Source organism: Parasteatoda tepidariorum, chromosome 2 (assembly GCF_043381705.1).
Source record: "Parasteatoda tepidariorum isolate YZ-2023 chromosome 2, CAS_Ptep_4.0, whole genome shotgun sequence".
Lineage (NCBI taxonomy): Eukaryota > Metazoa > Arthropoda > Arachnida > Araneae > Theridiidae > Parasteatoda > Parasteatoda tepidariorum.
In genome coordinates, this window is record NC_092205.1 from 18,704,830 (window position 1) to 18,732,184 (window position 27,355).

The following is a 27,355-nucleotide window of genomic DNA, read 5'->3' on the forward strand; positions in this document are numbered from 1 at the left end:
ACTTTCCCAACTATATTGTGTGATATTTTAGGGAAATCACATTTATCTTCCAGCAAGTCCTTCATTCACGCATCGAGAATTGCGCAGCCATTGCTTGACGTAATCAGTTTTTGTAAAATTGGACTAACCTTCATAGACTCCAAATTCCATACAATACTCTCTTCAACCGTTATTGACATCTTGAAGTCAATTCCTATGGCCATCTATCAAAAATTGATGGAAAATCACACCAATTATAACGAATTTTGTGAGTTCACAATCGTCAATTAATATTTTCGCTTACCTTACAGACGGATACGATTTTTGCATGCATCAAATTGTGCGTGAAGCTGATCATTAAGTTCTAAATCATTTAACGCATCTCTTTAACTGTAATTTCTAATAGTATGTTAATGAAGTTTGCACCCTAAAAAAATAATATTGTTAAACAGTTATTAAGATTCACCGATTTAAATAAATTTATTTTAAAATGTAGCGTAGAATTAAGTTATGGTAAAAGAAACAATTGTATAACTTTAAAAAAACAAAACAATTATGAAACTTAATTTTAAACTTAGTTTAGTTAGAAAAGAATCAAAATCAAAAACGTAATAATAGCGTTACAGGTAAATATCCTTAAATTAGGGATACAAAAACTTTTATGCAAAAATAATACCATTATGACTTTTATTGATTTTATGTTGATGATCACCTAAATCATATGGAAATCAATGTAGGAAAACTGGAGCCTATCATATGATTCTCCGGCAAATAAAAATGTACCGATAACAATGCAAAGAATGTGTAAGACTATTATGTTTTTATGTTATATAGAGATGTAGATGTAAGGATTCTTTTTTAACTTGTGCTATAAATTTATGCTTGAAAATTATATTTTTATAAAGAATCATGAACATTTCTTGAAGACTAACACAAATAAATTGAGTATATTTGAAATAGGATAATTCGTACAAACACCTTCGTACCGTTCTCTTCCTTTTAAAAAGAGCTCAGCACTAGTCATAGCGAAATCGTTCTGCGCAAGAGAGGTTACTATATAAACCTTGCGATTTATTTATTATTTAAAAAATTGCGTACTATTGACGCAATCATCGTTCTAAATATATAATTTTCCCATTCTTGTCAAAACTGAATTTAAAAACTATACACATATAGAATCCATAATATTTAAAGAAAAAAAAAGAAAAAGCAAATCATTAAACTCATGAAAGTAATTTTGATCTAATGCGTAATGAACGTTTGAAAGTTTAAGATTTGTACTTATGTAATTTATATACATGTGTGTTAAAATGGAAAAACAAAGAATTAAAAAAAAACAGGGAATAAATAATGAATCCGATGACGTTTCTTTAAAACGTACCATACTATTAAAAATAAATAGCTACGCATTTTGGTACTGATATGCTTTGTTAATCCATCAATGGTTTTTAGAATTTTCGAACGTTGAAATTTTTTTTTTTCAGTTTTGGAGTCTATTTTTTCTCGAATTTATTATTGTTTTCTCGATGCAATTTCAGAAAGATCGACTTTCAAGCATGCAAGATTTAGTGTTATACAATTCTTATCTAATAATTATAATTCTTGGAATTTGTACAAAACATTCTCATCGATTTATCGGTCGTTAACATTGACCTGCACCTTTCTTTTCTTGAATTGGAATAAAATAAATACACGACATTATATCTCCAGAGATAATCTTAACTTTCATCGTAAAGAAAAGGTTGGAATAGTGGACAAATGGAATTTCTGAGCGAGTGGTTTATTTGTAAGGGAATCTTAACCATGCAGACAGCAAATTGAAATTGATAATGATGACGCCTGTCTTATACGCTCTGTAATTTCAACACTAAGGATTATGTTTCAATAATTAAATTATATAATTATTTTAATGCCTTTCCTTTGTGATAAGAGTTTTGTTCAACGAGGAAAGTATTGAGTTTCTGGCTCTATGGGAAGAATTACATCGTCAATGAGCCTTATCATTCTGGGCACATTTCAAAATACGTGTTAAGAAGTCAATAAAGTTAATATTTCAAACGTTATAAAACCTCAATATACATTTTTGTACAAAATATACAAAATAGGTACAAAAAATACATTTTTGTACCTATTTACACGTTTGAAACTGCTTTGAAGACAAGCAGGACTTTGTTTCATGAGTGTTTTCTTACGCTATATTAAAAAAAGGAAAAAATAACGAAATAAAAAAATTGTAATTAAGTTATTAAGTCAAAAGAGCTGAGAGTTTCGAAATTATAATGGTTTTAAGTGTAAAAGGATAGAAATCAAAAATTATAGTTTGTCTCCCTAAAACTCTCATTACGTGACTTTTTGCAAACTTTTTTTTTGAATGGATTAAATTATATATATTTAAAAAAAATTCATATTAGAAATAATCTACTGTTATAAAAGGTTAATTCAAGGATAAAAATAATATAAATGTGTGAGAAAATTTAGTTGAACATACTGACTTTAAAAAACTTTATCTAAAAAATATTTGAGGTGGCAAAATACATTTAACATACACTCCACAACTTTGAAATATCTGAATTGTTAAAGAACTCACCTTCCAGATGAATCTTTCCATCACAAATTGATGGATTCTAAAGGATCAAAATTTTAAAGGGAGACATTGGACGGATTTCAATGAAAATTATATTTTGCAAAATCTTTTCCTGCATTGATGTACTTTTAACATTAAACATTTCTTTAACATATAACTTTTAACATTAAACATTTTCAAAACAAACAAACCAAAATTGAAAAAGTGTTTAGTCTAATTGGAAATACCTCATTTGTCTTGTTAGCAATATTTAAGTCGACATCCTATTTTGACTCTTTTACGACCCTCATTATAACCCATAGAGATGTAATTTAAAATTCCCTGTCTTATTTTCCTCTTTACATCATGTACTAACATTGTTAGCCTAGCTAGCAAACATAGATTCTTCTGACACAAATTGTGCAGTTATTATACATTTTTATACAATGCCGCTCCACTATGAATTTATATTTTCAATATGGTGTTTATGAATATAGTAATAGTAAATCATCTTATCTTCATTCTCAACGATCAGTAATATTGAAACTCTCTACTTTTATTCATTTCATAGCTTCACACGTTTTGATTTTTGAAAAATGGTTTTCTTAATGTTTATGAAATATAAGAATTTTTATTCTTTGCATTATAAGAATTTTTTGTAATTTCGACTGCCTCTACAACCGCATAAATAACTCTACAACCGATAAATTTGCATATTAATTAGGGTAATTCATTAAGTTAATCGGCAGACTAGCTAGGGTAATTCGTTAAGCTAATCTGCAGATTAGCTACGATAATTCATTAAGCTTATCTGCAGATTAGTTAGGATAATTCATTAAGTTAATATGCAGATTAGCTAAGGTAATTCCTTAAGTTAATCTGCAGATTAGCTGAGCAATATGCATATTAACGGCTTTCGAGCTTTACCGGTAACGCGTATATGTTAATTAATCAGATAAAACGATTGTTAATATCGTTTTAAATCAAAAATAATAAATCAAAAATGAAATCTGAAATCGCAAATTTTACTTTCTATTTAAATAATCAAACTAAAATCTTTTGTGAAAACTCGAACAGTTGACAGCTAGATATGCTTTTGCTAAAAACAAAGTACGGTAAAGAGTCTCGATTATCCGAGTCCGGATTATTTGAGTTTCCGCTTTAACCGAGCTATCAAATATTTCAAGAATATTTTTGTTTTAGTTTATTTTTTATTTTTAAAACTACCGCCAAAAAAATTCCGAATTTTATCTTCCAAACACTCAGGAAAACGAAATTCAACAACTTGATCCGATAATCGTTAATATCATCAATAATGAAAATGAATCTACGAATAATGAAATATCAATAATGAAAATGAATCTACGAATAATGAAAATGAATCTACGAATAATGAAATATCAATAATGAAAATGAATCTACGAATAATGAAATGAAGATGATGAAAACAGTGACGATGAAAATCAACATATAAAAATCTCTCATACAGATGGGCTGAAAGCTATCGAAAGTGCTATTGAATAAAAAGAAAAATAAGAACAGGCGGCATCAGCCTGTTATCTTTAAAAAAGGACGAAACATTGCTGCAGAAAAGCGCTAAAGTAATGTAAAACTAATAAGGACTTTTTTAAGTAAAAACTCTTTAATTCTCTTAAAGAATGCTCTTTAAGTGTTTCTAAGTAAGCTTCCTAATTATAATATAAATTGTATAAATTTTGTAAACAAAATTACTCGTATAAATTTTGTATTTGTTAAATATATTCATTTAAACCTACTCTTTCCTTTTTAGACTCTTCGTTTTAATCGAGTTTTTCGGTTATCCGAGTAAGTCGTGGTCCACATTAACTCGGATAATCGGGACACTACAATTTGTTTGTATTGTAAATCTAACTTCTGCGGTCTGTGCGATAAGACAGTTTGAAATATTCCCACTCATATGGCGATGATAATCCGGAAGGAAAATATTTGAGATTTGGCTGGAGAGCCTTAAACAATCATAAACGAGTAGGCGTGTGAGTTTCAAGGATAGCTTAACCTTAACTATTAATAGAACATTACGCATAACGTTCTTTTGTGTGCAAACAGTTCTTTTCCCCCAATAACATTAACTTTTCTTATTCAATAAATTCATGTTATCTAATATTAAAATTAATCTTAATATTAAAATAATGTTATCTAAAGCAGTGATTCTGTAGACCGACTCCTATACAATTTTAAGGAGCGAAATTTAAAATAAAAGAATATTTTGATAATGATGATTTTTTCACTTATCTAAAATGCATTATTATAATTTATTAATTTTACTATCCACTTACACTAATTAAACTATATACTGTCTCTCTGTGTTCATATTTTTGGGTTGGTTTAGTAAAGAAATAAATAAGTCGTTTAATGTCGTGACTCAAATTATAGTTTTATGAACTTTTTTTTACTTCATATAAGGATTAATTCATTCTTTCGCTTATTCTTTGATTAACTGCTTCATTGGAGCTTTGATTCGTTTTTTAACAGCTTTAATTTCTTTTTACTTTATTCACTCGTTATATTAAAAGGCATTTATAGTAGTATGGTTGCCATAACGAGGCGCTTTCGACAAATGAATTAATAAATGACGATTTCTAAAGGCTATATAATTTTCTTCCACACAAATATAGAGTTATAAAAACTTAAATAATAAATAAATAAATAAACTGGAAACAAAAAATTTAATTTAAGGTTTTTTCTCCGACTTAGTAAATAATAAAAATGTAAATGTTAAAAAGTAACAACTTTAATCTTTTTATGTTATGTATTTAAAAATTACTCCAACTCTACATTGTTTGGGCTTATAAAAAATTTACAAATATTGAGAACTATTCATGGATTTTAATGATTTTTATCTAAATTAAAATAATCTCGCCAGGTTGGCAACTTTTTAAAAAAAAAAGTTTAATAATTTAAAAAAATATTAAAGTTTTCTGTCGGTTTTTAAAGCCAGACAATTCTATTTAGCAAGATAAAAATTAAAGCTTTTGCTGCGAGTTAAATGCACTCTAACTTAGGTTTATTTATTTATCATCTCTTGGTAAAAGAGCTACGAAGAATACACCACACATCTATTTGTTTACCTCTCTATTAATAGAATTTTATCGCGTCATGCGTATGAATACAAAACTTATTAATAATAATAAAAAAAACGTTATTTGCACAGTTCTCTATAATTTTTTTTTTTCTTCATTGCCCTTCTGTGTAGCAGAATTTCGAAGAGGAGCTGCTATTAACCATGACCTATATGGGTGTTTCAAGGACGTCATCATCACCCACTGAAAACTAGCATCTGCTGTAGAACATCCGCATATATGAATGATGGATTTTTAACACCATTTCCATCCTGACGATATCTTTTTTTTATATATATTCTTTTATTCTCGTATAACATTTCTTTGGTTCAGGGACCCAGAGGCCAACTTTCGAACGAAGAGTGGAACAAAATGTACTATTTGACATAGGGCGTATAATATTACTTATTGTTGCAATAAAACCCTGTAATTTATTTATTATTTTTTTTTTTTTTTTTATGTATGTAGATATTTTCATTTCGATAAAGCGTTTTTTTTTCCTTTAAAAAAATGAAAACAAAGAATTAAAAAAGTAATGAAGCAGTATTTTGTAACCTTATTTTACTCATTGTGAAATACTAATAAGGGTATGTTCTAGAACAGCGTTTCCGAATTTTTTTCAGCTACGGAACCCTAAACGCTTGAACTTCTTTTGGCGGACTCCTTAATGTTTGAAAAAGTAAACTAGCAGGTGTGAATAAAATAAATAAAAAAATAAAAATCTGAAAAAGAAAAAAAAAACTTTAAATTAATTTAGAAACATTTCATATAAAAAAATAAAATTTTTTCATTGCTTCATCAATATCAGTCTTAAAATTAGATTTTATGTTAGGCAGTTGATTTCGCAAATCTTCAGCAATTTTTAATCTTGTAGTTTTTGGCGTATGCATAAATCAAATTGAATGAATTACTGAATTATGGTTTGTGAAAAAGAACTGTTACAATAGGCGAGGGTTAACGGAGAAAAAGAATTAGTAATTCTTGAGTAAGTTTATTTTATTTTGAACTTAAAAGTTTATAAAAGAGAAATGCTGATACAATCATTTACAAATGTTTGTTTGAAAGATTTGATACTTTTGTTTGAAAAATTAAATATTTTGCGTGAATGAATGTTTCGAAATAATACTTTTGCTTGAAAGATCAAATATTTTTGTTTGAAATAATGTTTGAAAATAATATTTTTATTTGAAGGAATTAATATTGTGTATAGAATAAATGGAAGAATTTTAGTATTAATAAAAATAATGCTTTTATTTAAAATATACAGTACTGGCTAAATAATTATAATTTAATTTTTTTTCTCTTTATTTCAAGTTTGCATTGACATTTGTTTGGAAATAATGCTTCCAGAAAGGGCTCATCTTTAGGAAAAATATGTTTTATAACAGAGCCATCAATGTTAATACAAACATTTAAATGAAATTTTTAGTTGCGACGATAATGTACTGAATAAGTTTTTTATTTCCTTCAAAGGAAGAAGATGTTGTTAGGATTTGTTGTTTGTTATTCTATTCAAGAAAATAACAATTATAATAAATAAAGAAAGAGGATTATTTTTTCTTGCACGAATTTACTAAGTAAGCACAAAACGAGGGCTGCATAAATAAAAATATATTGAAACAATGCTGTATCGCATGAAAAACTTAATTCAAGCAGCAGCAGCTGTGTATACCAAGTAATTAAAATGGTCATACAAAACATGTTTTAAAAAAAAAGATTCTTGTATTTGTCTTACATATTTACATTATTGGGGAAAATATTCTGATAATTATTTGCTAAGTACTGATTAACATCGTTTAAAAAATAATGTTTTATGAGCATTTTATGTGATGTTAGTTCAAGAAAATTATATATTTATAAAATTAAAATTATAACAAAATAGTGAAGGAAAAAAACTGATATTTTATTTTCTTCTTGGGTTTGCTACTCTTTGTCTACGTGCGTATATCACGCATTAAAATTCTCCTAAAATTTTTGGATTAAATTTTTTTTCTAGTTTAAAATGTTGTTTATTATTGAAGTACCATAACTCGTCAAAATATTAGTTTGAATAAAAATGTTTTTTTTTAACACTGAAAGCGCATTTCCTAAAATTAATTCCCTTATCCAATATTCCATTTTTTATTAAAATTTTACAGCGGGCATGTCTTCGTTCTCTATTGTTGTCTTATGCTAGTTCTCAATACTAACAAGTCTATTTTTAAGGCTGAAGGTTGTGCGCTTCTTTTGTATTCCAGTGGCGCCATCTATGGTCAAGAATTTGACTTCTGCCTCACACATACGTCACAGTCCGCTTTACACGGAGGACACATCCATACACTATCCATCCATCCGCAGATCGTAATTTTGACCTGAACCCGTAGCACGATCAATCTCCGATCCAGTACCCCATAAGGTATTGATTTGTTAAGGAAACTTAGAGGACTTCATGACCCTGACAAATTCAGCGGTTCACCTCATTGGGAAGCGAACACTCTATCCGCTGAGCCACTTCGGCTCAAAGCTCTTTATTTTCTTTTATGACCGTCGTTGAACAGCTTATCTTTTGGTTTACGACTACAAATGTTCAACTACACAGCCTTGTAATTTTGAACCCAATCTAGAAGACAAGGAAACTCCTGGATCAAGTATTGGGTCTTTTTGATGCAACTAACCCGCATTTGCGTTACGTGGAGAAGAAGACCACGAGAACCTCCCCGGTTAGCGTGATGGCAAGGGGACTCTAACCCATGATCCGTCTACCACTGAGGATATTTCACGTCAGCACTGTGGTTGGTGTCAGCCGGATGCGGAATTCGTATCGACTAGCCATCGCTGGGATTCTAAACCGGTTCACTTCATTGGAAGGAGAACGCTCTATCTCCTGAGCCACTACGGCTCAGAGCGCTTTATTTGTAAAAAGTACTTCCATTGAATTGTATTATGTGCAATTTTTACATTGCTATCTAAAGATTATCAAAACCATTATTTTTTGAACGCTCATAAAGTAAATATTTAGTTAGCTTTTGCAGACAATGCAAGAGTTTTAGATTAGTGCTGTAAATTAATAGCAGCATTTTGTATAACTACCTTATATTATTTTCTATTACATTATAGTTTCTATAAGATGTCTCAAATGGTAAACATTTATTTATTTATTGTATTGTTGCAGGTGGAAGCAAGTTCCTGCGTTTGTTACTCAGTTTCGCCGTTGGGGGTCTCCTGGGTGACGTCTTTCTTCATTTGTTGCCAGAAGCATGGAATCACATCGAAAGTTGTACGTTGCCTTTATTCATTTAGTTTTTGCTTAAGATTTATTCCATCAAAAATAACTCTGACATAAAAATACACTTTAAACCTTCAAAATATAAGCTCAAAACTAGAACTAGGATTACTTTTTGCTTTATTAAGAAGTAAATTACTTGCTATTGCTATGTTTTATGTAGCGAGTATTACAACTAACTATTTATGGCACTCGTTGTAACTGGCCTGAAATATTTAATGTGTCGAAATTCTTATCATATTAAACTTAAGTAACTTATTAAAGTAATTTGTAAAAAGAAGCATATTTCAAAATTTTTACTTAATATTGTAGACTTTTTAGTGTAGATGTGTTAATGATAACCTAAAAATAAAAGATAAATCTAGGTTTAATCGGCTTAAATGGGGATTATTTATTCTAGTTGGTTAAAAACTCGAGGAATCAAACGATTCCATCTTTAATCGGCCAAAACTAGATCTAAACAATCGCTGCCAGTTAAAACCCGAAGGTGATAAACTGATACATATTGATAAATTAATGTGTTATTATTATGTGATACTTAAAGAAACCCTTTTCCGGTATAATGCCTGCTAGTTTCACATGATATTAGAATTCACAACACTGATGATTTTTATTTCTGTTTAAATTTCTCAAAATAATACTTGGTATTTCCTTCTCTAATGTTCTTTCAAAGTAAAAGGCCATTGTCGGGTTTAAACTTGCCCGGTATTTATAAACTTTTTTTTTTAATGTTAAAAGCTTTTCTATGGATAAAGAGATTTCGCATAGCGTTCCCCTAAATATAACGCTATTTAAGCTTCACAGTTCATAACTGTTGGTAGTTTGCAATAGTTAGTTCTTGACTGTCAAGTCTACCTTTGGCTTGCGCAACCAATGCTACTTCTGAAAATGGCGCAAAACGTCAATATGATGACAAGCCACAGTTTTGTGAAAACAACAAGCATTTGTGGTCTAATTTTTTAATATCTAAAACAGGGCTTGAAGAAACTCAGAAATTTTACCCGTCCCCGAGGACGGCTTGTCCAACAATGTACCCGTCCTCCTTTGAAACTAACCCGTAGCTTCTAAATAAATAAAAGTATAATTTTCTCTTATTTATTACTAACATTTATATAGATTGCACAATGAATTAGAAGTTACTAGGATTACAAATACTAGGATTACATTATACAGTAATAAAAGAAATACTAGGTTACTAATAATAAAAACTAGTATTTCTTTTAGGAAATAATTTAAATAACAAAGGTCAAGTTATCTGGAATGTCAATTTATTCGAGGGTACTGCGTTTTTTAAATTAATCAAATATGACGTTTGCCAGTTCCACAATCAAGCCAATGATTTACAGAGGCTTCTGCACAGAAATCTGAAAGGGGTTTTCCATTTACGTAGATGTTTATAATTGCGTTTAACTCTTGTTTAATGTGTTTATGTGCGTAATGTGTTTTTTTTTTTTTTTTTTTTTTTTTTTTTTTTTTTTTTTTTTTTTTTGTAAGTTCATTGCTGAAAAGCCTCTTTCAACCGCTGCAGTGCTCCCAGACAGAGACATTAATTCATTAATTCCACCATGCACAGTATGTTGCGGTATTTCTAGATTAGAGGGTCATTTTAGAAGTGAGGCGCTAGACTCTTGTAAGATAACGAAAATTGAAAGTGTATCACGAACATTAACGGAAAAATGGCCGTCCGCGCGGACGTTGGATTCGAGAAATTTGTTGTCCGCGAGGAATTTTTGACCGCTGAGGACGGGCTGTTTTTCGAGCCCTGATCTAAAAGACTACTCCAACGCTGAATTATCTGGACACAAAAATATTCTTAAAAATTTAGAATAATTCATTCATTTTGATGATCTTCATCCAGGTGTAAAAAATCTCGCCAAATGGGCGATTTTTAAAAATAGTTAAACATTTTTTGATATACTTAAGTTATTTATCCGTTCGAAAACTCGGGTAATTCTTTATGACAAAATCGTACATATAGTATAAAATTATAACTTTGCCTCAATCATAAAGCACTTAAACGGTGCCTTCTTATCATTTTCTTTGATGAAAGAGCTTGTGTTAACCGGTTATACCTAAATTTGTCTCTCATTCTTCCGTATACAGATATTAATAGTGCTCTTTGTTAAGTTTCGCTAATAATTCACTATCAAAAAGTGTCAACAGTTCATGCTATACAAAGCTGCTATAAAACTGAACAAAGCAGCTGTTGCGATATCTGCTGTGCTACCTGCCTACAATTTGCAATAGCAGTGCCCAATGAACTCTGTCCATCCTTCGTATTCAAATTGTAAGCGTCATTGATCAAACCTTTTTTATTTTGTCTAGTGGGTCCAGAAGTTCATTCCAGTCACATCACACTCGGACTCTGGGTACTTTTAGGAATGTTTTCCTTCGTCATTCTAGAACTCATGTTTGCTGCATCTCACGACAACAAAGTAAGTTTGTTTATAATCTAGAACAGCTGTTCCCTAAAAGTGGAACCCTAGTATATATAGTATATCCCGTACCATGATCCCATGAATTCAGATATTTTTTAACCAATAATAATTATGTTAATATGCAATTACTGACCCATAATTTGTTTCATATTTCGTTAATATGTTGTTGTTTTTAATGATACTTAAGCAAGCTTAGCTCGCCAGCCATTGGTCTTTTGCGAATTAAATCAGGAAGTCACATCACATCCTATGCCTTACGTTTGACAAGAGAGCACCGCATAGGTGAAAGTACATCGTAGCTCAGAACCCCACGACAAATTACAGCACTACTCATTCGTGAGGAAACTTCCTCACTTTAGACATAAATCTAACGAGGAATGAAATTTTCTCAAGATCCTTGCTCCCATGGTACTCAGCGACTGATTTTTCGATTCAATAGATTTTAAGAGCATGTGTATCATACGTTCTTGGTGGTCTTTCGCTGCCCCCTCAAGACCCCTTGTCCGCTTCTCTAACCGCTGTGCTATTAAGGACATTCCATTAATATGAAACTATTCATGTAAAATGTCAATAAAAAAGTACCAAAATCAAAATTTTTAAAAAGAATTTTATTTTCTCCATAAATATGTATTGAGTAAATTATGAACAGATATGCCTTTATAAATTTTTCCATAAGTTTTTCTCATCGAGTTCTTCAAAATAAAATAACCAAATTCTAGAATAAAAAAATCTTGTTTCTTTGATAACTAGTCTCAACTTTTATAGCAGCTCTTTTTTGAAAGCCATAATTTAACTTTTTTCATTCATTTTCAATAAATGCATACACGAAGAACAAATTTATAATTAAAAATATTTCGCTCTTCAAATTAAATATTTCCAAAATGATTATTAGTAGATTTTTTTCCCTTAGTTTATTCCCAACCATTAATAAGCTTTTTTTTTCTTTCTTTTTTTATCTATAATGCCGGGGTTCCGCCTAATGAAGCTCAATCATATAGGATTCTATAGCCGAAAGAAATTCAGAACCGCTGAGTTTTTCCTTTTAACTCAACATGCCGGATATATAGATATAAATCGGTATTTAGGTCTGGCAGGTGTAAATCGGATTTTTATAAGCGTAGTGTCATTGAAATACGTTGTTCAAATTTTTTTGAATTAAAATAATTTAAACCAGCAGTGGAGGAAAAAAACCGACTTGGTTTCCATATATAGTGTTCTTTCACCATTGAAAAGTACGAATTTTAATGTAATTTGGAAATCATGAAAGCCTCCCATGGTTGGCCCGACTTCCCGATCCATGATCCATCCAACACTGGGGATATTTTAAATATTTTGAGCCGGAAGAGCAGCATACGAGTCGTCATGAGATTCGAACCTGGGTTACCTGATTGGAAGTTGCGTGCTCTGTACACCGAATCACCCCGATTTGTTATGTTTATTTATAAATTTATCAACATATTCTAACTTAGTATAACAGCAGTATAATGTTATTTTTAGGCATGTTTGTACCTTTATCAATACACGTTAGCTTAAGGGTACACTACATCTGAGAGTAGCGATCTCTGTAATTTGTAAAAATAAACAAACTTTTCCAATTTGTATGAATAAACAAAATAAATTTGCTTAACATTAAAATTGCGAAATACTTTATTTTAAATTAGCTTAAACCATGTGACTTATTATTTTTCCCCCCCATGAACCTAATGACAATGAAAACTGAACCTATGGGTGCCGCAAGAGTCCAATTTTTGAGGGGAACAAAATTAAAATACACAATCACAATAGCTCTCTAAATTTTACACATAAAAAAGTCTACTAAATATTTGCAAAAAGATTTTTTCATCTCTTTTTAGTGATTGCTGGATTTAAATCGATCATGATTTATAAAAATTTTCTTTATTTCTCTGAATTTTGTTGAAAGGAACTTCAAATTATTGAGGGGAGCATATGCCCACCATACCCCCCGCCAACGATACGCATAATTGAACTCCTCATTAACTTATTTATCTCCGATTTCATTTAAAATAAATATTTGAAACGCTTGAGACGATAAAATGATAAGTCACATTTTCAAATTATTCGAGGTAGCTTTTTTGGTAAAAAACTCTACCATTTCCATCGAATCACTGAGATAATACGTTACCATCTACTGAGAAATTAGGATTACTAAGGAACAGCTAATTAAAAGAAATTCACCTTTAAAAAAGTATGGGTTATCACAAAATTGCCCCTAATCCTTTTGTTGTTCTGAAATGTTAATGTTTACCCAGAAAACGCTTTTGAAGAAAAACACAACAATTTCCATGTAAGTAATAAGATAACTACCTAATGTGTGTTGTGCTGCCATCTACTAAAAAATTAGGATTACTAAGGTACAGCTAATTGAAAGAAATTCACCTTTAAAAAAATATGGGTTATCACAAAATTGCCCCTAATCCTTTTGTTCTGAAATATTAATGTTACCCAGAAAACATTTTTGAAGAAAAACACAACAATTTCCATTTAAATAATGAGATAACTACGTAATGTGTGTTGTGCTGCCATCTACTGAAAAATTAGGATTACTAAGGAACAGTTAGTTTAAAAAAATTCACTAAATTGCCCCAAATTCATCATTTGTTCTGAAATATGAATGGTTTTTTTTCTCAAAGTTTTTATTTTATTTTAAAAACCTTTTCTCTTCCCAGGAAGTGCGGAGGACGAGTATTTCCCATGCGTATACAGGTGAGAAACAGCAACAATTGAATGGCAGTGCTTCATGCAACGGTCACTCTATGTATCACGAAACATACGCACAGCAATTAAAACCAAAGTTGGAACAGAATGGTTCCTCGAAGTCGAACAGCAATGGATGCATCATCAAAGAACCCATCAAAGTGATACAGAATATTCATGTGTGTTCATATTTTACACCATCTATAAAATTTATTGTTTCAAACTCATAGAACTTTAAATCTTTCTCTATTTTTTTCTCCCTTGATCACAATTCTTATTAATTAACAACATATAAATCTTCATTGTCTTCATCGTAATTTTTTTAATGTGTAAAAAATATTCTAGCGATGATGGTTCAGTTCACCTTTATAGAATATTTAACCCCTTTCCATCTGCTTATATAGGAGTCGCGGTTATATTGTGGTTAAAGCACTAATCTGTCGTGAAAGACCGGGGTTCGATTCCTCGGAGGCGATTTAGAGCTCACCTAGCTTCAGACCAATTGAGGACCAGTTAGACTTTTAAGTAGAAACGTTTGGTGCCCAACGAATATTATATAGCCGTTGGCCTCGAAATTATACAGCCTTAACCTTCATGAAGTCCTATCTGATAACTGATTGTTGCAGGAGAGCTTTACTTAATTTACTCTCATATTTATTTTTATCAATCATCTAAACACCATTTTATATTTAAGGGTGTTAATCCGTATCTGTTTTCTGTGGCCTCAACCGTGTAATTTTGAACTACCCAGAAGACCAATAAACTCCTGAATTCAGCATTGGGACCCACCACGTTCATTGAGAACTTTTTAAATGAAACTAACCTCCATTTAGGTTACATGAACAAGAAAACCCGAAAACATGGCGAGGGTTATTTCGATAGCAAGAGAATTCAAACTCTTGATCTGACAATTGGAGGCATTCTGCGCTATGGTTAGTGTGAGCCCACTGCAGTATACGAATCGACCAACCATCACCAGGATACGAACCTCGGTCGTCTCATTCTCAGTTCTATTCTGTGATTCATCCATTAGGATATTTTGCCGACAAGCATGGTCACGTTCACTAACTCATCGCTTCGTGGCTCAACACAACTTAGTATAGCATTTTGGTAACATGACATTTCAATCATTTTTAAACAGCACTTCTTTCTTTTTAATTGTTTAAGTCTGAAAAATAATATTTTTTTCTCCATATTATTGTATCCGAACTTGAAAAAGTAAAAACAGCAATATGCGAATCAATTCATGTGAATGCAAGTTTTTATTTTCCTTTTAGATTGCTGGTTACTTAAACTTGATGGCCAACAGTATAGACAATTTCACTCATGGTTTAGCAGTAGCAGGAAGTTTCTTAGTGGGAATAAAGGTGAGGTTCTTTAAGGGAAAAATTCATTTATTTTTAATAGTTAATATTATTAGAAATGATTTTTTTGAAGAATGAATTTTTTACTATTTTTAGTAAAGTTTACAAACTTATTTTTTTAAAAAAAAGTTTTTTTTTGTTTGGAAAAGATAGTTAAAAACTTAAACGTCTCATTTGCATTGATTTTAGTTACATCTATTTAGTTGTATTTAAAATCAATGTCGTATTTACTATTTACTGTAGTCAGGATAATCTTTAAAAACCACGTTAAAAATTAAGCCGATGTTTAGATCTAGTGATAAAAATGTAAAACTTTACAGATTTTCATTAAATGATTTTAATAATACGGATACGTTTAAGAGGGAAATTTTTATTTATTTACTTAAAAAAAAAATAACATTAAGGAACCCAAGCTATCGGTTATTTTGGTATTAAAATTTTTTCTTGTAATTAACGTAATTCTCAAAATATGTTATTAAATAACTTGATTAAAAACTTCATTTGCTTCAAAAATATAAAAAAAATTGGAAATAACAGTCGATATTTTTCAAGCCCTCAAAAGCAGGTGCCCATTTTCAAGACTTGGCAGATGCGAATGAGAAAGAAACAAAAGTGATCTGAAATATAAAATATAAAGTTACCAACAAAAAAACGGAAAAATAGAGGTGAGAAACAAATCCAGAAAAACCACAGTAACCGAGAGTGAAGAAAGATGAAAATAGAATAAAAATAATCACAATGACCGAGAGGGGCAAATCAAGGTAAAATGCATTTCCACGGGGTATGGAAAGGGAGTGAGGAACTAATGTCGTTTACAAGAAAATCAGCATTCATATGAATAAAACAAGATTCTAAGGTATCAAGCTGAGCTGTTGTGACTGATGTGGAAATAATTTTGGTATTGTCGAAATTGAATTTATGCACCAGATTCCAACAATGTGCAGCAATTGAAGATTTCTCGTTTTCTTGATAACGAACATATCTATCGTGTTGCTCATGTCTAAATTTTAGAGCTCGTCTAATGTTGCCAAAATCGCACTCACAAGGGATGTGGTAAAGCAACCGCGATTCGATTATCAAAGCTATTAGGATCTGTAAGAGACTTTAGAGCGTTTGAAACATGACGATTGTTATTTCCTATTTACATATTTTTGAAGTGAATGAAATTTTTAATTAAGTACTATTTTGCCGCTTCAATTTCTTGGGATTATTTATTTAATGTTATTAAATTGTTTAGCTGAACATATGTGCATCGACGGACATTTTTTGCTGAGAGGGGTGAACGATCACGATTTCAAATTTTCACATGTGTGTGAACCCCACAAAATAATAATAAAGCAATACACATTACTTTTGATCTAATTATTGGATTTTCATGCGTACTAAGATTCAATCTTAATGCGAATTTAAGGCAGAGGGTGCGTTTCTTGTTTTCCAGTGCTGCCATCAATGGCCAGGAATACGAATTCAGACACACACACACGTCACAAGCTGTTTATAGGGAGGCCCCATTCATACATCCATTCATTCGTCCACTGATCGTAATTTTGAAATGAACCATCAATCTCCAATTCTGTACTCCCAGAGGTATGATTTGTTATGGCAACATGGAGGACGTTGTGACCCGACAGATTTAACGTGCACCAGTCATCATTTACTGCATGGGGATTCTTCGGCTGTGGGGATCGAACTCACAACCTCTTGGACATAGGCCCAACGTCCTACCAACCAGGCTATCCCGGTGACCGGTACACACGTACAATACGCATTAAGAGCACAGAAAAAATTTAGCAACCTGAATAACTTATCTAATTTTCGTGTACTGAGAAACACTCACAAAGGAATGTAATTTAAAATATTAATTAATTAGAGCAGACGATAATTTAAGAATCAAACTCAAGAACGCACTTTCTCTAACGCCAATTTTCGTTTCTTTATACGTTACTGTGTTTTTAATCTTTTATGTGTATTTTAATCTGTATTTTTAGAATAAAAATATTTAAAAAAAGGAATTGAAAGTTCTTAAAATATTTTGGTCGTATTAAAAAGCGTTGTACTTCTTGTATAAGTTTACATTTGGCATTATTGAGCTATAAAATAAAGCTATAAAATTATTGCGATATCAAATCTTTAGTGGAGCAGCTGTACAGGCTATGGAAATTACCATTCTGAATTGTTTATCGTCTATCAAATCTATTTCATTTTATTTCTATTTATTATTTTATTGCTCTCATAATTTCAGTGTCCTACTGGCACAACACTATTTTGCTGTATTATTTAATTCTGTTAGTTAGTTCAATCATTTGATTATTATAATTCGATTTTATTTAAAAAAATTTGCTATTATTAAAAAAAAAAGATTTTAGAATAGCTAGAATGAAATCGATTATAGTCGATATATAACTCATTCTTGATTTATGACAGTAGAAGCTTTTTTGTTAGTATTAGTCGCCCTTGGCGACCCGCTTGGTCACCTTTTAAAATTATTTTGTGAAACATATAAAATTTATTGATAACCAAGCCGAATGCACTACACAATATTTTTTTTAAATATTTTAATTCTTCAATCCCTCATCCAATCCGAACAATTTAATTAGTTTTGAATAGAATATTAACCACATTTTTTTACCATTGCTATTGCTCAAATGGGAATACTGCGATTTCAATTTTAACTATTCTTAAGGGATGTCCGCGATATTGTTGAAGTACTTAATGTATTGAATTTAAGTAATAATTTAAGATCTGTCCATCAGCCATTTTAGAAAGGATCAAAAATAAATCTGAATTATTACTTCATAAGTTATTTCCTTAAAAATACAACATTATTCTAAATAAATACCTAACGTGTGATAACTATTTCACGTGTGACTAACTATTATTAATTAAGACAACCTACCAAATGAAAATTAACTACAGTGTTTCCCAAAGTGTGGTACTCGTACCCCCAGGGGTACGGGAACAGTTTAGAGGGGGTACGCGTTCTAACGCGAAATATCTTACAACAAACGAAAATTTCAAAAAATTTTATTTAGAAACAGAGCTAGCCATGAAAATTTACGATTACGTATTTTTCTATTGGCTATTTTTTACTGAATTAACAGTTAATAATTAGTGGTGTCTACAGCCAGTTGTGATTTTTAACTTTGGTGCAATTTTTTTATCACAGCAAAAACAATATCATCCTTTCACTGATGTACATGAACTTATTAATAAAACTTAGTACCAAAAAAAGAAAAATATACATTCATTTTTTTTATTAGTGGTACACAGCGTTACGAAAAATTTAGAAAGGGTACACAAGTTTGGGAAACACTGAACTACAGTGTTGCCAATAGATAGAGAAATGCGCGAGTTTATTGTGTCACATAAAAAAAATGTATATTTATTTATTTAAGTCGTAGGGACTGAAAAATGTGAAAATAATGAAATTTTCTTAAAAATATTATATTATACCTATCAATTATATAATGATATTTATTTTAGAAATCTAAGGTTTATGATTGTTTTTTTAGATGGGAGTTCTCACAACTTTTGCAATCCTAATTCATGAAATTCCCCATGAAATAGGTGATTTTGCAATCTTACTCAAATCAGGGTTCAATCCTTGGAATGCTGCCAAAGCTCAAGTAAGTATATCAATTTGCTTTTTATAAGTACACAGTATAAGAGCTGTGTAAATGATTGGTGTAACTATCCGAAATATTTATTAAGTATCACGATTTATTACTTACGTCGACAGGTGACGATATACAGTACACACCTATGCACTGATGCATGGGTATTTATTTTCCCTTTATACCAACAAAAGTCGATATGTGTTGAGGAAGTTAATTTCTCACATCGACAAAAAGTCGACATTCAGTTTGTACTGATAACATAGATTTATTTCTTACTTGCAACGGAAAAGTCGGAATTTTGAATGAAATGATGGCAGGGTTTTTAATTTCTCACTCATACCCATAAGCGTCGATATTCTATTTGATCTATATTGGTGGCAGAGTTTTTATTTCTCACTCATAACGATTAAAATCGATACTTAGTATGTTTTGATGAACAGGGTTTTTATTCCTTACACCACACCGACAAAGGTCGACATTCAGTATGTACTGATGTCTAGGACTTATTTCTCACTTACATCGAAAAAAGTCGAAATTTTGCTTGCAAGGTTTTTAAAGTCGATATTTAATGGGTTTTGATGACCAGGGATTTTATTTCTCACATCGACAAAAAGTCGACATTCAGTTTGTACTGATAACATAGATTTATTTCTTACTTGCAACGGAAAAATCGGAATTCTGAATGAAATGATGGCAGGGTTTTTAATTTCTCACTCATACCGATAAACGTCGTATTCTATTTGATCTATATTGGTGGCAGAGTTTTTATTTCTTAAAATCGATATTTAGTATGTTTTGATGAACAGGGTTTTTATTTCTTACACCACACCGACAAAAGTCGACATTTAGTATGTACTGATGTCTAGGACTTATTTCTCACTTACATCGAAAAAAGTCGAAATTTTGATTGCAGGGTTTTTAAAGTCGATATTTAATGTGTTTTGATGCTCAGGGATTTTATTTATCACACCAACAAAAGCCGACATTCAGTATGTACTGACAAGATGGATTTATTTCTCATTTACATTTACACCGAAAAAAATCTAAATTCGGTATGAAATGATGGCAGGATATGTTATAGCTGATTTATACCGACAAAAGGTGATATTCTATTCAATATCTATTGAGGGCAGGGTTCTTATATCTCACTTACAATGATTAAAGTCGATAGTCAGTATGTTTCGATGGCCAGAGTATTTATTTCACACTAACGAAAGTTGACTTTCAGTATGCACTGAAAATAGGAATTAATTTTTTTCTCACTTACATAAAAAATCAATAGGAAATTCTGTATTAACTGATACAAGGGTTTTGGTTTCTCTTTTTACACCAAAAAAGTTGCGACATTTATTCAAGTGAGAAATAAAAATCTGCTCAAATGGCAGGATTTTTATTTCTCACTTACACAGACTTAAGTCAACAATTGACGGTATGGTTTTGGTGTGAAAAATATTAACTAATTAGGGGGACCTTCAAATATTATGTAGACATATTTCTGCTGATTTTGAACCCATCTTTCCCACTTGTCAGCAACTTTCCTCTTATACTTACATGCGATGCTTATTTTTTAAAATGTAATTTTTTACCAGGAATTTAATTATTTATAATTTAAAAAATTTTTCAAAAGATGAAGGGAATTCTATGTCCCACGTAGCGAAATTAAAATGAATTAAAACTTAAATTTTATAAAATATTTAAACGGCCCTTATTTATTATTCTGGTTCATTTATTCTGCCATAAAATGCATTCTGAATATCGAATTATGCCGGATGCAATTGAAAATAATGATATTAATAATTAAATATTTCTTGCTTTCACTTATGTGTTTCGTTTGAATGTTCGATTCATCGTAGGATGCGCCTATTTCTACGACCCAAATAGTGTTTTCTAAGTATAAAACACTTGCCATTTTACCATTCTTTTGATGGAATAAAAAATTTTTTAAAATTTATAATACCAAAGGTTGAGAGATATAAACTTATCTTGTACTTACTTTTTTGTTATAGATATCGACAGCTACTATTGGTATACTTGGAGCTGTTGTAGCTTTATCTTCAGAGTCAGAAGATAAATTAGGTAATTTAAAAATAATAATAATTTCATTTTATTGTCTAAATAGAGAAAAATTTTTTACTGATGTGTGATAAAAGTAACCTAATTTTTATATTTACTAACTAGGCACGTGCACAGCGTGGATATTGCCATTTACCTCTGGAGGTTTTCTAAACATAGCTTTGGTGAATGTTTTGCCAGATATCATGAAAGAAAAAGATCCATGGTAAGAAAATTTTAAGGTCACAAAAACGAAGTCTTATGTAACCACTGCCCTTTATGTACACTTTTAATAACCTTGTTGAAAGGGAAGCCAAAAAATTTTGTGAATTAGGAGATGCAAATAAATATTTAACCGGGGAAAAAACAAAAATTTTATCTGAAACTAACAAAACACTAATGAATAAGATAGGAGTTAAAACATGTGGACCAACTTGATTACGTGATGGAAGTTAGAGTTGATTTAATAATTGACATTCAGATCTTCCCTGTTCTGGATTAATTTTTTAAATAGTGTTCTGTAGAATCGATGAAACAATCAATGATGTGAATTAAACTTTAAATTCAGATTAATATTGTTGCAGATAATCAGTGCAATGATTTGTTTAATAAAATTTTGAATTCCTTTGTTCTGCTTGAAGAAATTGATAAAACAAATTACTTGTCCTATAAAATTTATGGCTAAGGTAAATTAATCAAATGATTTGTTTAATTCTCGTTTCAAAGAATTGATAAAATAAATTGTTTGTTTGTAGAACTTTTGAATCAATTTACTTTGTTTTAGATAATCGATAAAACAAATGATTTGCTCAGTAAAATTTTGAATTCATATTTAAAAAAGTTTTAAAAAATCAATGAAACAAATGATTTGTTTAACAGTATTTTAAATTAAATTTCATTTGAGGAAATCTATGAAGTGAATGCAAATGTAGAAAAAAGAAGCAAATAACAGTAGATAGATTTTAAAGAAGGAGGAGTGCAAGTAAAAATGTTTATAATTGATTAACCTATTTACATAAAAGCATTTAAAGTAAATGTAAAGTCGAGATAAGGAGAATGGGTTGCACATATGTTGTAACTCTTTGATGACCTTTCATGATTACATCTGTAGTAACGATAGCTTCATGTGAGATCATGGCATTTGCGAGTATTGGATTTGGGAGTTTCGATTCTAATAACCGCCTTTTCTGGAAATTTCTACATTTTGTACTGTGTTCACCATACAAAGCAACAATTCAACAACAAATTATCGCATTATGCGCACCTTCTACCTTTGGAAATTGTGCATTGTTCTAAACACATTCAGCACGACTTTATATTCACTTTACATGCTTTCATACGAAGTGGTTAATCAGTTATATGCATTCTGCAAAGCACTCTCTTTACCTTAAATTGAAGTATGAAAAGTTGACAATATATAGGGCAAAATTAATGGATTAAATCAGTATTAAGGTGATTAAATCTAACAAAAAGTGATAAAAAAATTGTCCGGTATCTCCACCTTTTTTTTTTGTTGCAGAAAATGCATCCTAAGTACATTTTACTACTATATATTCTGACGTATAAGTCGCCTTTTTGGTACTATCTGATGCTATCTCGCATTTTCTCTTTTTATTTATACAACCCTCAAAATATTTTGAAGCTAATTTTATTTCAATGAATTAACAAGACAAATAATTTGTTTAACAAAGTTTTTAAATTTTGTTCTAGGGAATCGATGAAGCAAATGGCCTGTTTGTGCGGAGGTATCGGAGTGATGGGCTTAATTAATTTGCTAGTACACTAGTCAACAGCTGTGATTGAAAAGAAAAGCAGCTGTCAGAATATCATTTGGAACATCTTCTGTTTCAAGAGGTTCAAATATTCAACAGATTTAAATCTGAGGGCAACTAAATTTTTTTTATTGTTTTTTTTTAAAACATATCATTTAATGTGATTTTTTATCATATTTGTTTAAAATAAATTGAATGAGGTTATAATTCTATCCAAAATATAATCTAATTCATACCCATAAGCGTCGATATTCTATTTGATCTATATTGGTGGCAGAGTTTTTATTTCTCACTCATAACGATTAAAATCGATACTTAGTATGTTTTGATGAACAGGGTTTTTATTCCTTACACCACACCGACAAAAGTCGACATTCAGTATGTACTGATGTCTAGGACTTATTTCTCACTTACATCGAAAAAAGTCGAAATTTTGCTTGCAAGGTTTTTAAAGTCGATATTTAATGGGTTTTGATGACCAGGGATTTTATTTCTCACATCGACAAAAAGTCGACATTCAGTTTGTACTGATAACATAGATTTATTTCTTACTTGCAACGGAAAAATCGGAATTCTGAATGAAATGATGGCAGGGTTTTTAATTTCTCACTCATACCGATAAACGTCGTATTCTATTTGATCTATATTGGTGGCAGAGTTTTTATTTCTTAAAATCGATATTTAGTATGTTTTGATGAACAGGGTTTTTATTTCTTACACCACACCGACAAAAGTCGACATTCAGTATGTACTGATGTCTAGGACTTATTTCTCACTTACATCGAAAAAAGTCGAAATTTTGATTGCAGGGTTTTTAAAGTCGATATTTAATGTGTTTTGATGCTCAGGGATTTTATTTATCACACCAACAAAAGCCGACATTCAGTATGTACTGACAAGATGGATTTATTTCTCATTTACATTTACACCGAAAAAAATCTAAATTCGGTATGAAATGATGGCAGGATATGTTATAGCTGATTTATACCGACAAAAGGTGATATTCTATTCAATATCTATTGAGGGCAGGGTTCTTATATCTCACTTACAATGATTAAAGTCGATAGTCAGTATGTTTCGATGGCCAGAGTATTTATTTCACACTAACGAAAGTTGACTTTCAGTATGCACTGAAAATAGGAATTAATTTTTTTCTCACTTACATAAAAAATCAATAGGAAATTCTGTATTAACTGATACAAGGGTTTTGGTTTCTCTTTTTACACCAAAAAAGTTGCGACATTTATTCAAGTGAGAAATAAAAATCTGCTCAAATGGCAGGATTTTTATTTCTCACTTACACAGACTTAAGTCAACAATTGACGGTATGGTTTTGGTGTGAAAAATATTAACTAATTAGGGGGACCTTCAAATATTATGTAGACATATTTCTGCTGATTTTGAACCCATCTTTCCCACTTGTCAGCAACTTTCCTCTTATACTTACATGCGATGCTTATTTTTTAAAATGTAATTTTTTACCAGGAATTTAATTATTTATAATTTAAAAAATTTTTCAAAAGATGAAGGGAATTCTATGTCCCACGTAGCGAAATTAAAATGAATTAAAACTTAAATTTTATAAAATATTTAAACGGCCCTTATTTATTATTCTGGTTCATTTATTCTGCCATAAAATGCATTCTGAATATCGAATTATGCCGGATGCAATTGAAAATAATGATATTAATAATTAAATATTTCTTGCTTTCACTTATGTGTTTCGTTTGAATGTTCGATTCATCGTAGGATGCGCCTATTTCTACGACCCAAATAGTGTTTTCTAAGTATAAAACACTTGCCATTTTACCATTCTTTTGATGGAATAAAAAATTTTTTAAAATTTATAATACCAAAGGTTGAGAGATATAAACTTATCTTGTACTTACTTTTTTGTTATAGATATCGACAGCTACTATTGGTATACTTGGAGCTGTTGTAGCTTTATCTTCAGAGTCAGAAGATAAATTAGGTAATTTAAAAATAATAATAATTTCATTTTATTGTCTAAATAGAGAAAAATTTTTTACTGATGTGTGATAAAAGTAACCTAATTTTTATATTTACTAACTAGGCACGTGCACAGCGTGGATATTGCCATTTACCTCTGGAGGTTTTCTAAACATAGCTTTGGTGAATGTTTTGCCAGATATCATGAAAGAAAAAGATCCATGGTAAGAAAATTTTAAGGTCACAAAAACGAAGTCTTATGTAACCACTGCCCTTTATGTACACTTTTAATAACCTTGTTGAAAGGGAAGCCAAAAAATTTTGTGAATTAGGAGATGCAAATAAATATTTAACCGGGGAAAAAACAAAAATTTTATCTGAAACTAACAAAACACTAATGAATAAGATAGGAGTTAAAACATGTGGACCAACTTGATTACGTGATGGAAGTTAGAGTTGATTTAATAATTGACATTCAGATCTTCCCTGTTCTGGATTAATTTTTTAAATAGTGTTCTGTAGAATCGATGAAACAATCAATGATGTGAATTAAACTTTAAATTCAGATTAATATTGTTGCAGATAATCAGTGCAATGATTTGTTTAATAAAATTTTGAATTCCTTTGTTCTGCTTGAAGAAATTGATAAAACAAATTACTTGTCCTATAAAATTTATGGCTAAGGTAAATTAATCAAATGATTTGTTTAATTCTCGTTTCAAAGAATTGATAAAATAAATTGTTTGTTTGTAGAACTTTTGAATCAATTTACTTTGTTTTAGATAATCGATAAAACAAATGATTTGCTCAGTAAAATTTTGAATTCATATTTAAAAAAGTTTTAAAAAATCAATGAAACAAATGATTTGTTTAACAGTATTTTAAATTAAATTTCATTTGAGGAAATCTATGAAGTGAATGCAAATGTAGAAAAAAGAAGCAAATAACAGTAGATAGATTTTAAAGAAGGAGGAGTGCAAGTAAAAATGTTTATAATTGATTAACCTATTTACATAAAAGCATTTAAAGTAAATGTAAAGTCGAGATAAGGAGAATGGGTTGCACATATGTTGTAACTCTTTGATGACCTTTCATGATTACATCTGTAGTAACGATAGCTTCATGTGAGATCATGGCATTTGCGAGTATTGGATTTGGGAGTTTCGATTCTAATAACCGCCTTTTCTGGAAATTTCTACATTTTGTACTGTGTTCACCATACAAAGCAACAATTCAACAACAAATTATCGCATTATGCGCACCTTCTACCTTTGGAAATTGTGCATTGTTCTAAACACATTCAGCACGACTTTATATTCACTTTACATGCTTTCATACGAAGTGGTTAATCAGTTATATGCATTCTGCAAAGCACTCTCTTTACCTTAAATTGAAGTATGAAAAGTTGACAATATATAGGGCAAAATTAATGGATTAAATCAGTATTAAGGTGATTAAATCTAACAAAAAGTGATAAAAAAATTGTCCGGTATCTCCACCTTTTTTTTTTGTTGCAGAAAATGCATCCTAAGTACATTTTACTACTATATATTCTGACGTATAAGTCGCCTTTTTGGTACTATCTGATGCTATCTCGCATTTTCTCTTTTTATTTATACAACCCTCAAAATATTTTGAAGCTAATTTTATTTCAATGAATTAACAAGACAAATAATTTGTTTAACAAAGTTTTTAAATTTTGTTCTAGGGAATCGATGAAGCAAATGGCCTGTTTGTGCGGAGGTATCGGAGTGATGGGCTTAATTAATTTGCTAGTACACTAGTCAACAGCTGTGATTGAAAAGAAAAGCAGCTGTCAGAATATCATTTGGAACATCTTCTGTTTCAAGAGGTTCAAATATTCAACAGATTTAAATCTGAGGGCAACTAAATTTTTTTTATTGTTTTTTTTTAAAACATATCATTTAATGTGATTTTTTATCATATTTGTTTAAAATAAATTGAATGAGGTTATAATTCTATCCAAAATATAATCTAATTAAATATCTTTTAAAAAATTCATTAAATTTATGTTGCATTTATTTTTTTGAAAAATATATACATTTTAACATATTACTATTTATTAAAATTAAAGATATTTAATGGTATCNAATTTTTTCTTCTTGAGTATATTAAAATTAATTTTATTCTTTCAGTAATAATATTCTCAAAGAATATAAGTAAATTATATTCTTTCAGTAATATTTTTTACAAAATATTTATTTTCTCCCTCCCCCCCAATAGTTGCATAAATCTTTTGCTCAATAATGTAATATTAAGCAAAATCTTTTGATCTTTATATACATTCATTTTCATGTTTTTATTGAAAAAGGTATTTTACAAAATCCTCAAATGTTGGAGGATTTGACGAAATCAATCAGTTTGTATCATCTCTAATTTTAATACAATCCTTGCCAACTTCTCCTGCTGACTGAGGAACAACCATTCAGCATCAAAACTGGAAAAAGCTTTAATATATTTTATGTTAGTTTTTCCTTATTCAGCAAACTATTTATCTTTCAGAAGTTGCTATTTTGTTTTTGAT

At 30.2% G+C, this 27,355-nt stretch overlaps 1 protein-coding gene and 1 long non-coding RNA gene across 2 annotated transcripts in view; both read left to right on the forward strand.

Annotated features, from left to right (window-relative positions):
• LOC107442397 (Zinc transporter Zip99C) overlaps positions 1-23,001 on the forward strand; it is a 52,002-nt gene extending 29,001 nt beyond the window's left edge. Inside the window, exons 2-9 of the mRNA XM_016055961.3 lie at positions 8,792-8,896; positions 11,228-11,337; positions 14,028-14,234; positions 15,333-15,422; positions 18,932-19,045; positions 21,043-21,112; positions 21,215-21,314; positions 22,799-23,001. Coding sequence (XP_015911447.1) covers positions 8,792-8,896; positions 11,228-11,337; positions 14,028-14,234; positions 15,333-15,422; positions 18,932-19,045; positions 21,043-21,112; positions 21,215-21,314; positions 22,799-22,874 — 872 coding nt within the window. The 3' untranslated portion in view covers positions 22,875-23,001. The remainder of the gene's footprint in view (positions 1-8,791; positions 8,897-11,227; positions 11,338-14,027; positions 14,235-15,332; positions 15,423-18,931; positions 19,046-21,042; positions 21,113-21,214; positions 21,315-22,798) is intronic.
• A 1,716-nt stretch (positions 23,002-24,717) lies between these two features.
• LOC122269521 (uncharacterized) lies at positions 24,718-26,721 on the forward strand. The gene is made up of 3 exons (XR_006225243.2): positions 24,718-24,832; positions 24,935-25,034; positions 26,519-26,721. It is a non-coding gene; the product is annotated as an uncharacterized lncRNA (long non-coding RNA).
• Positions 26,722-27,355: the final 634 nt, after the last annotated feature.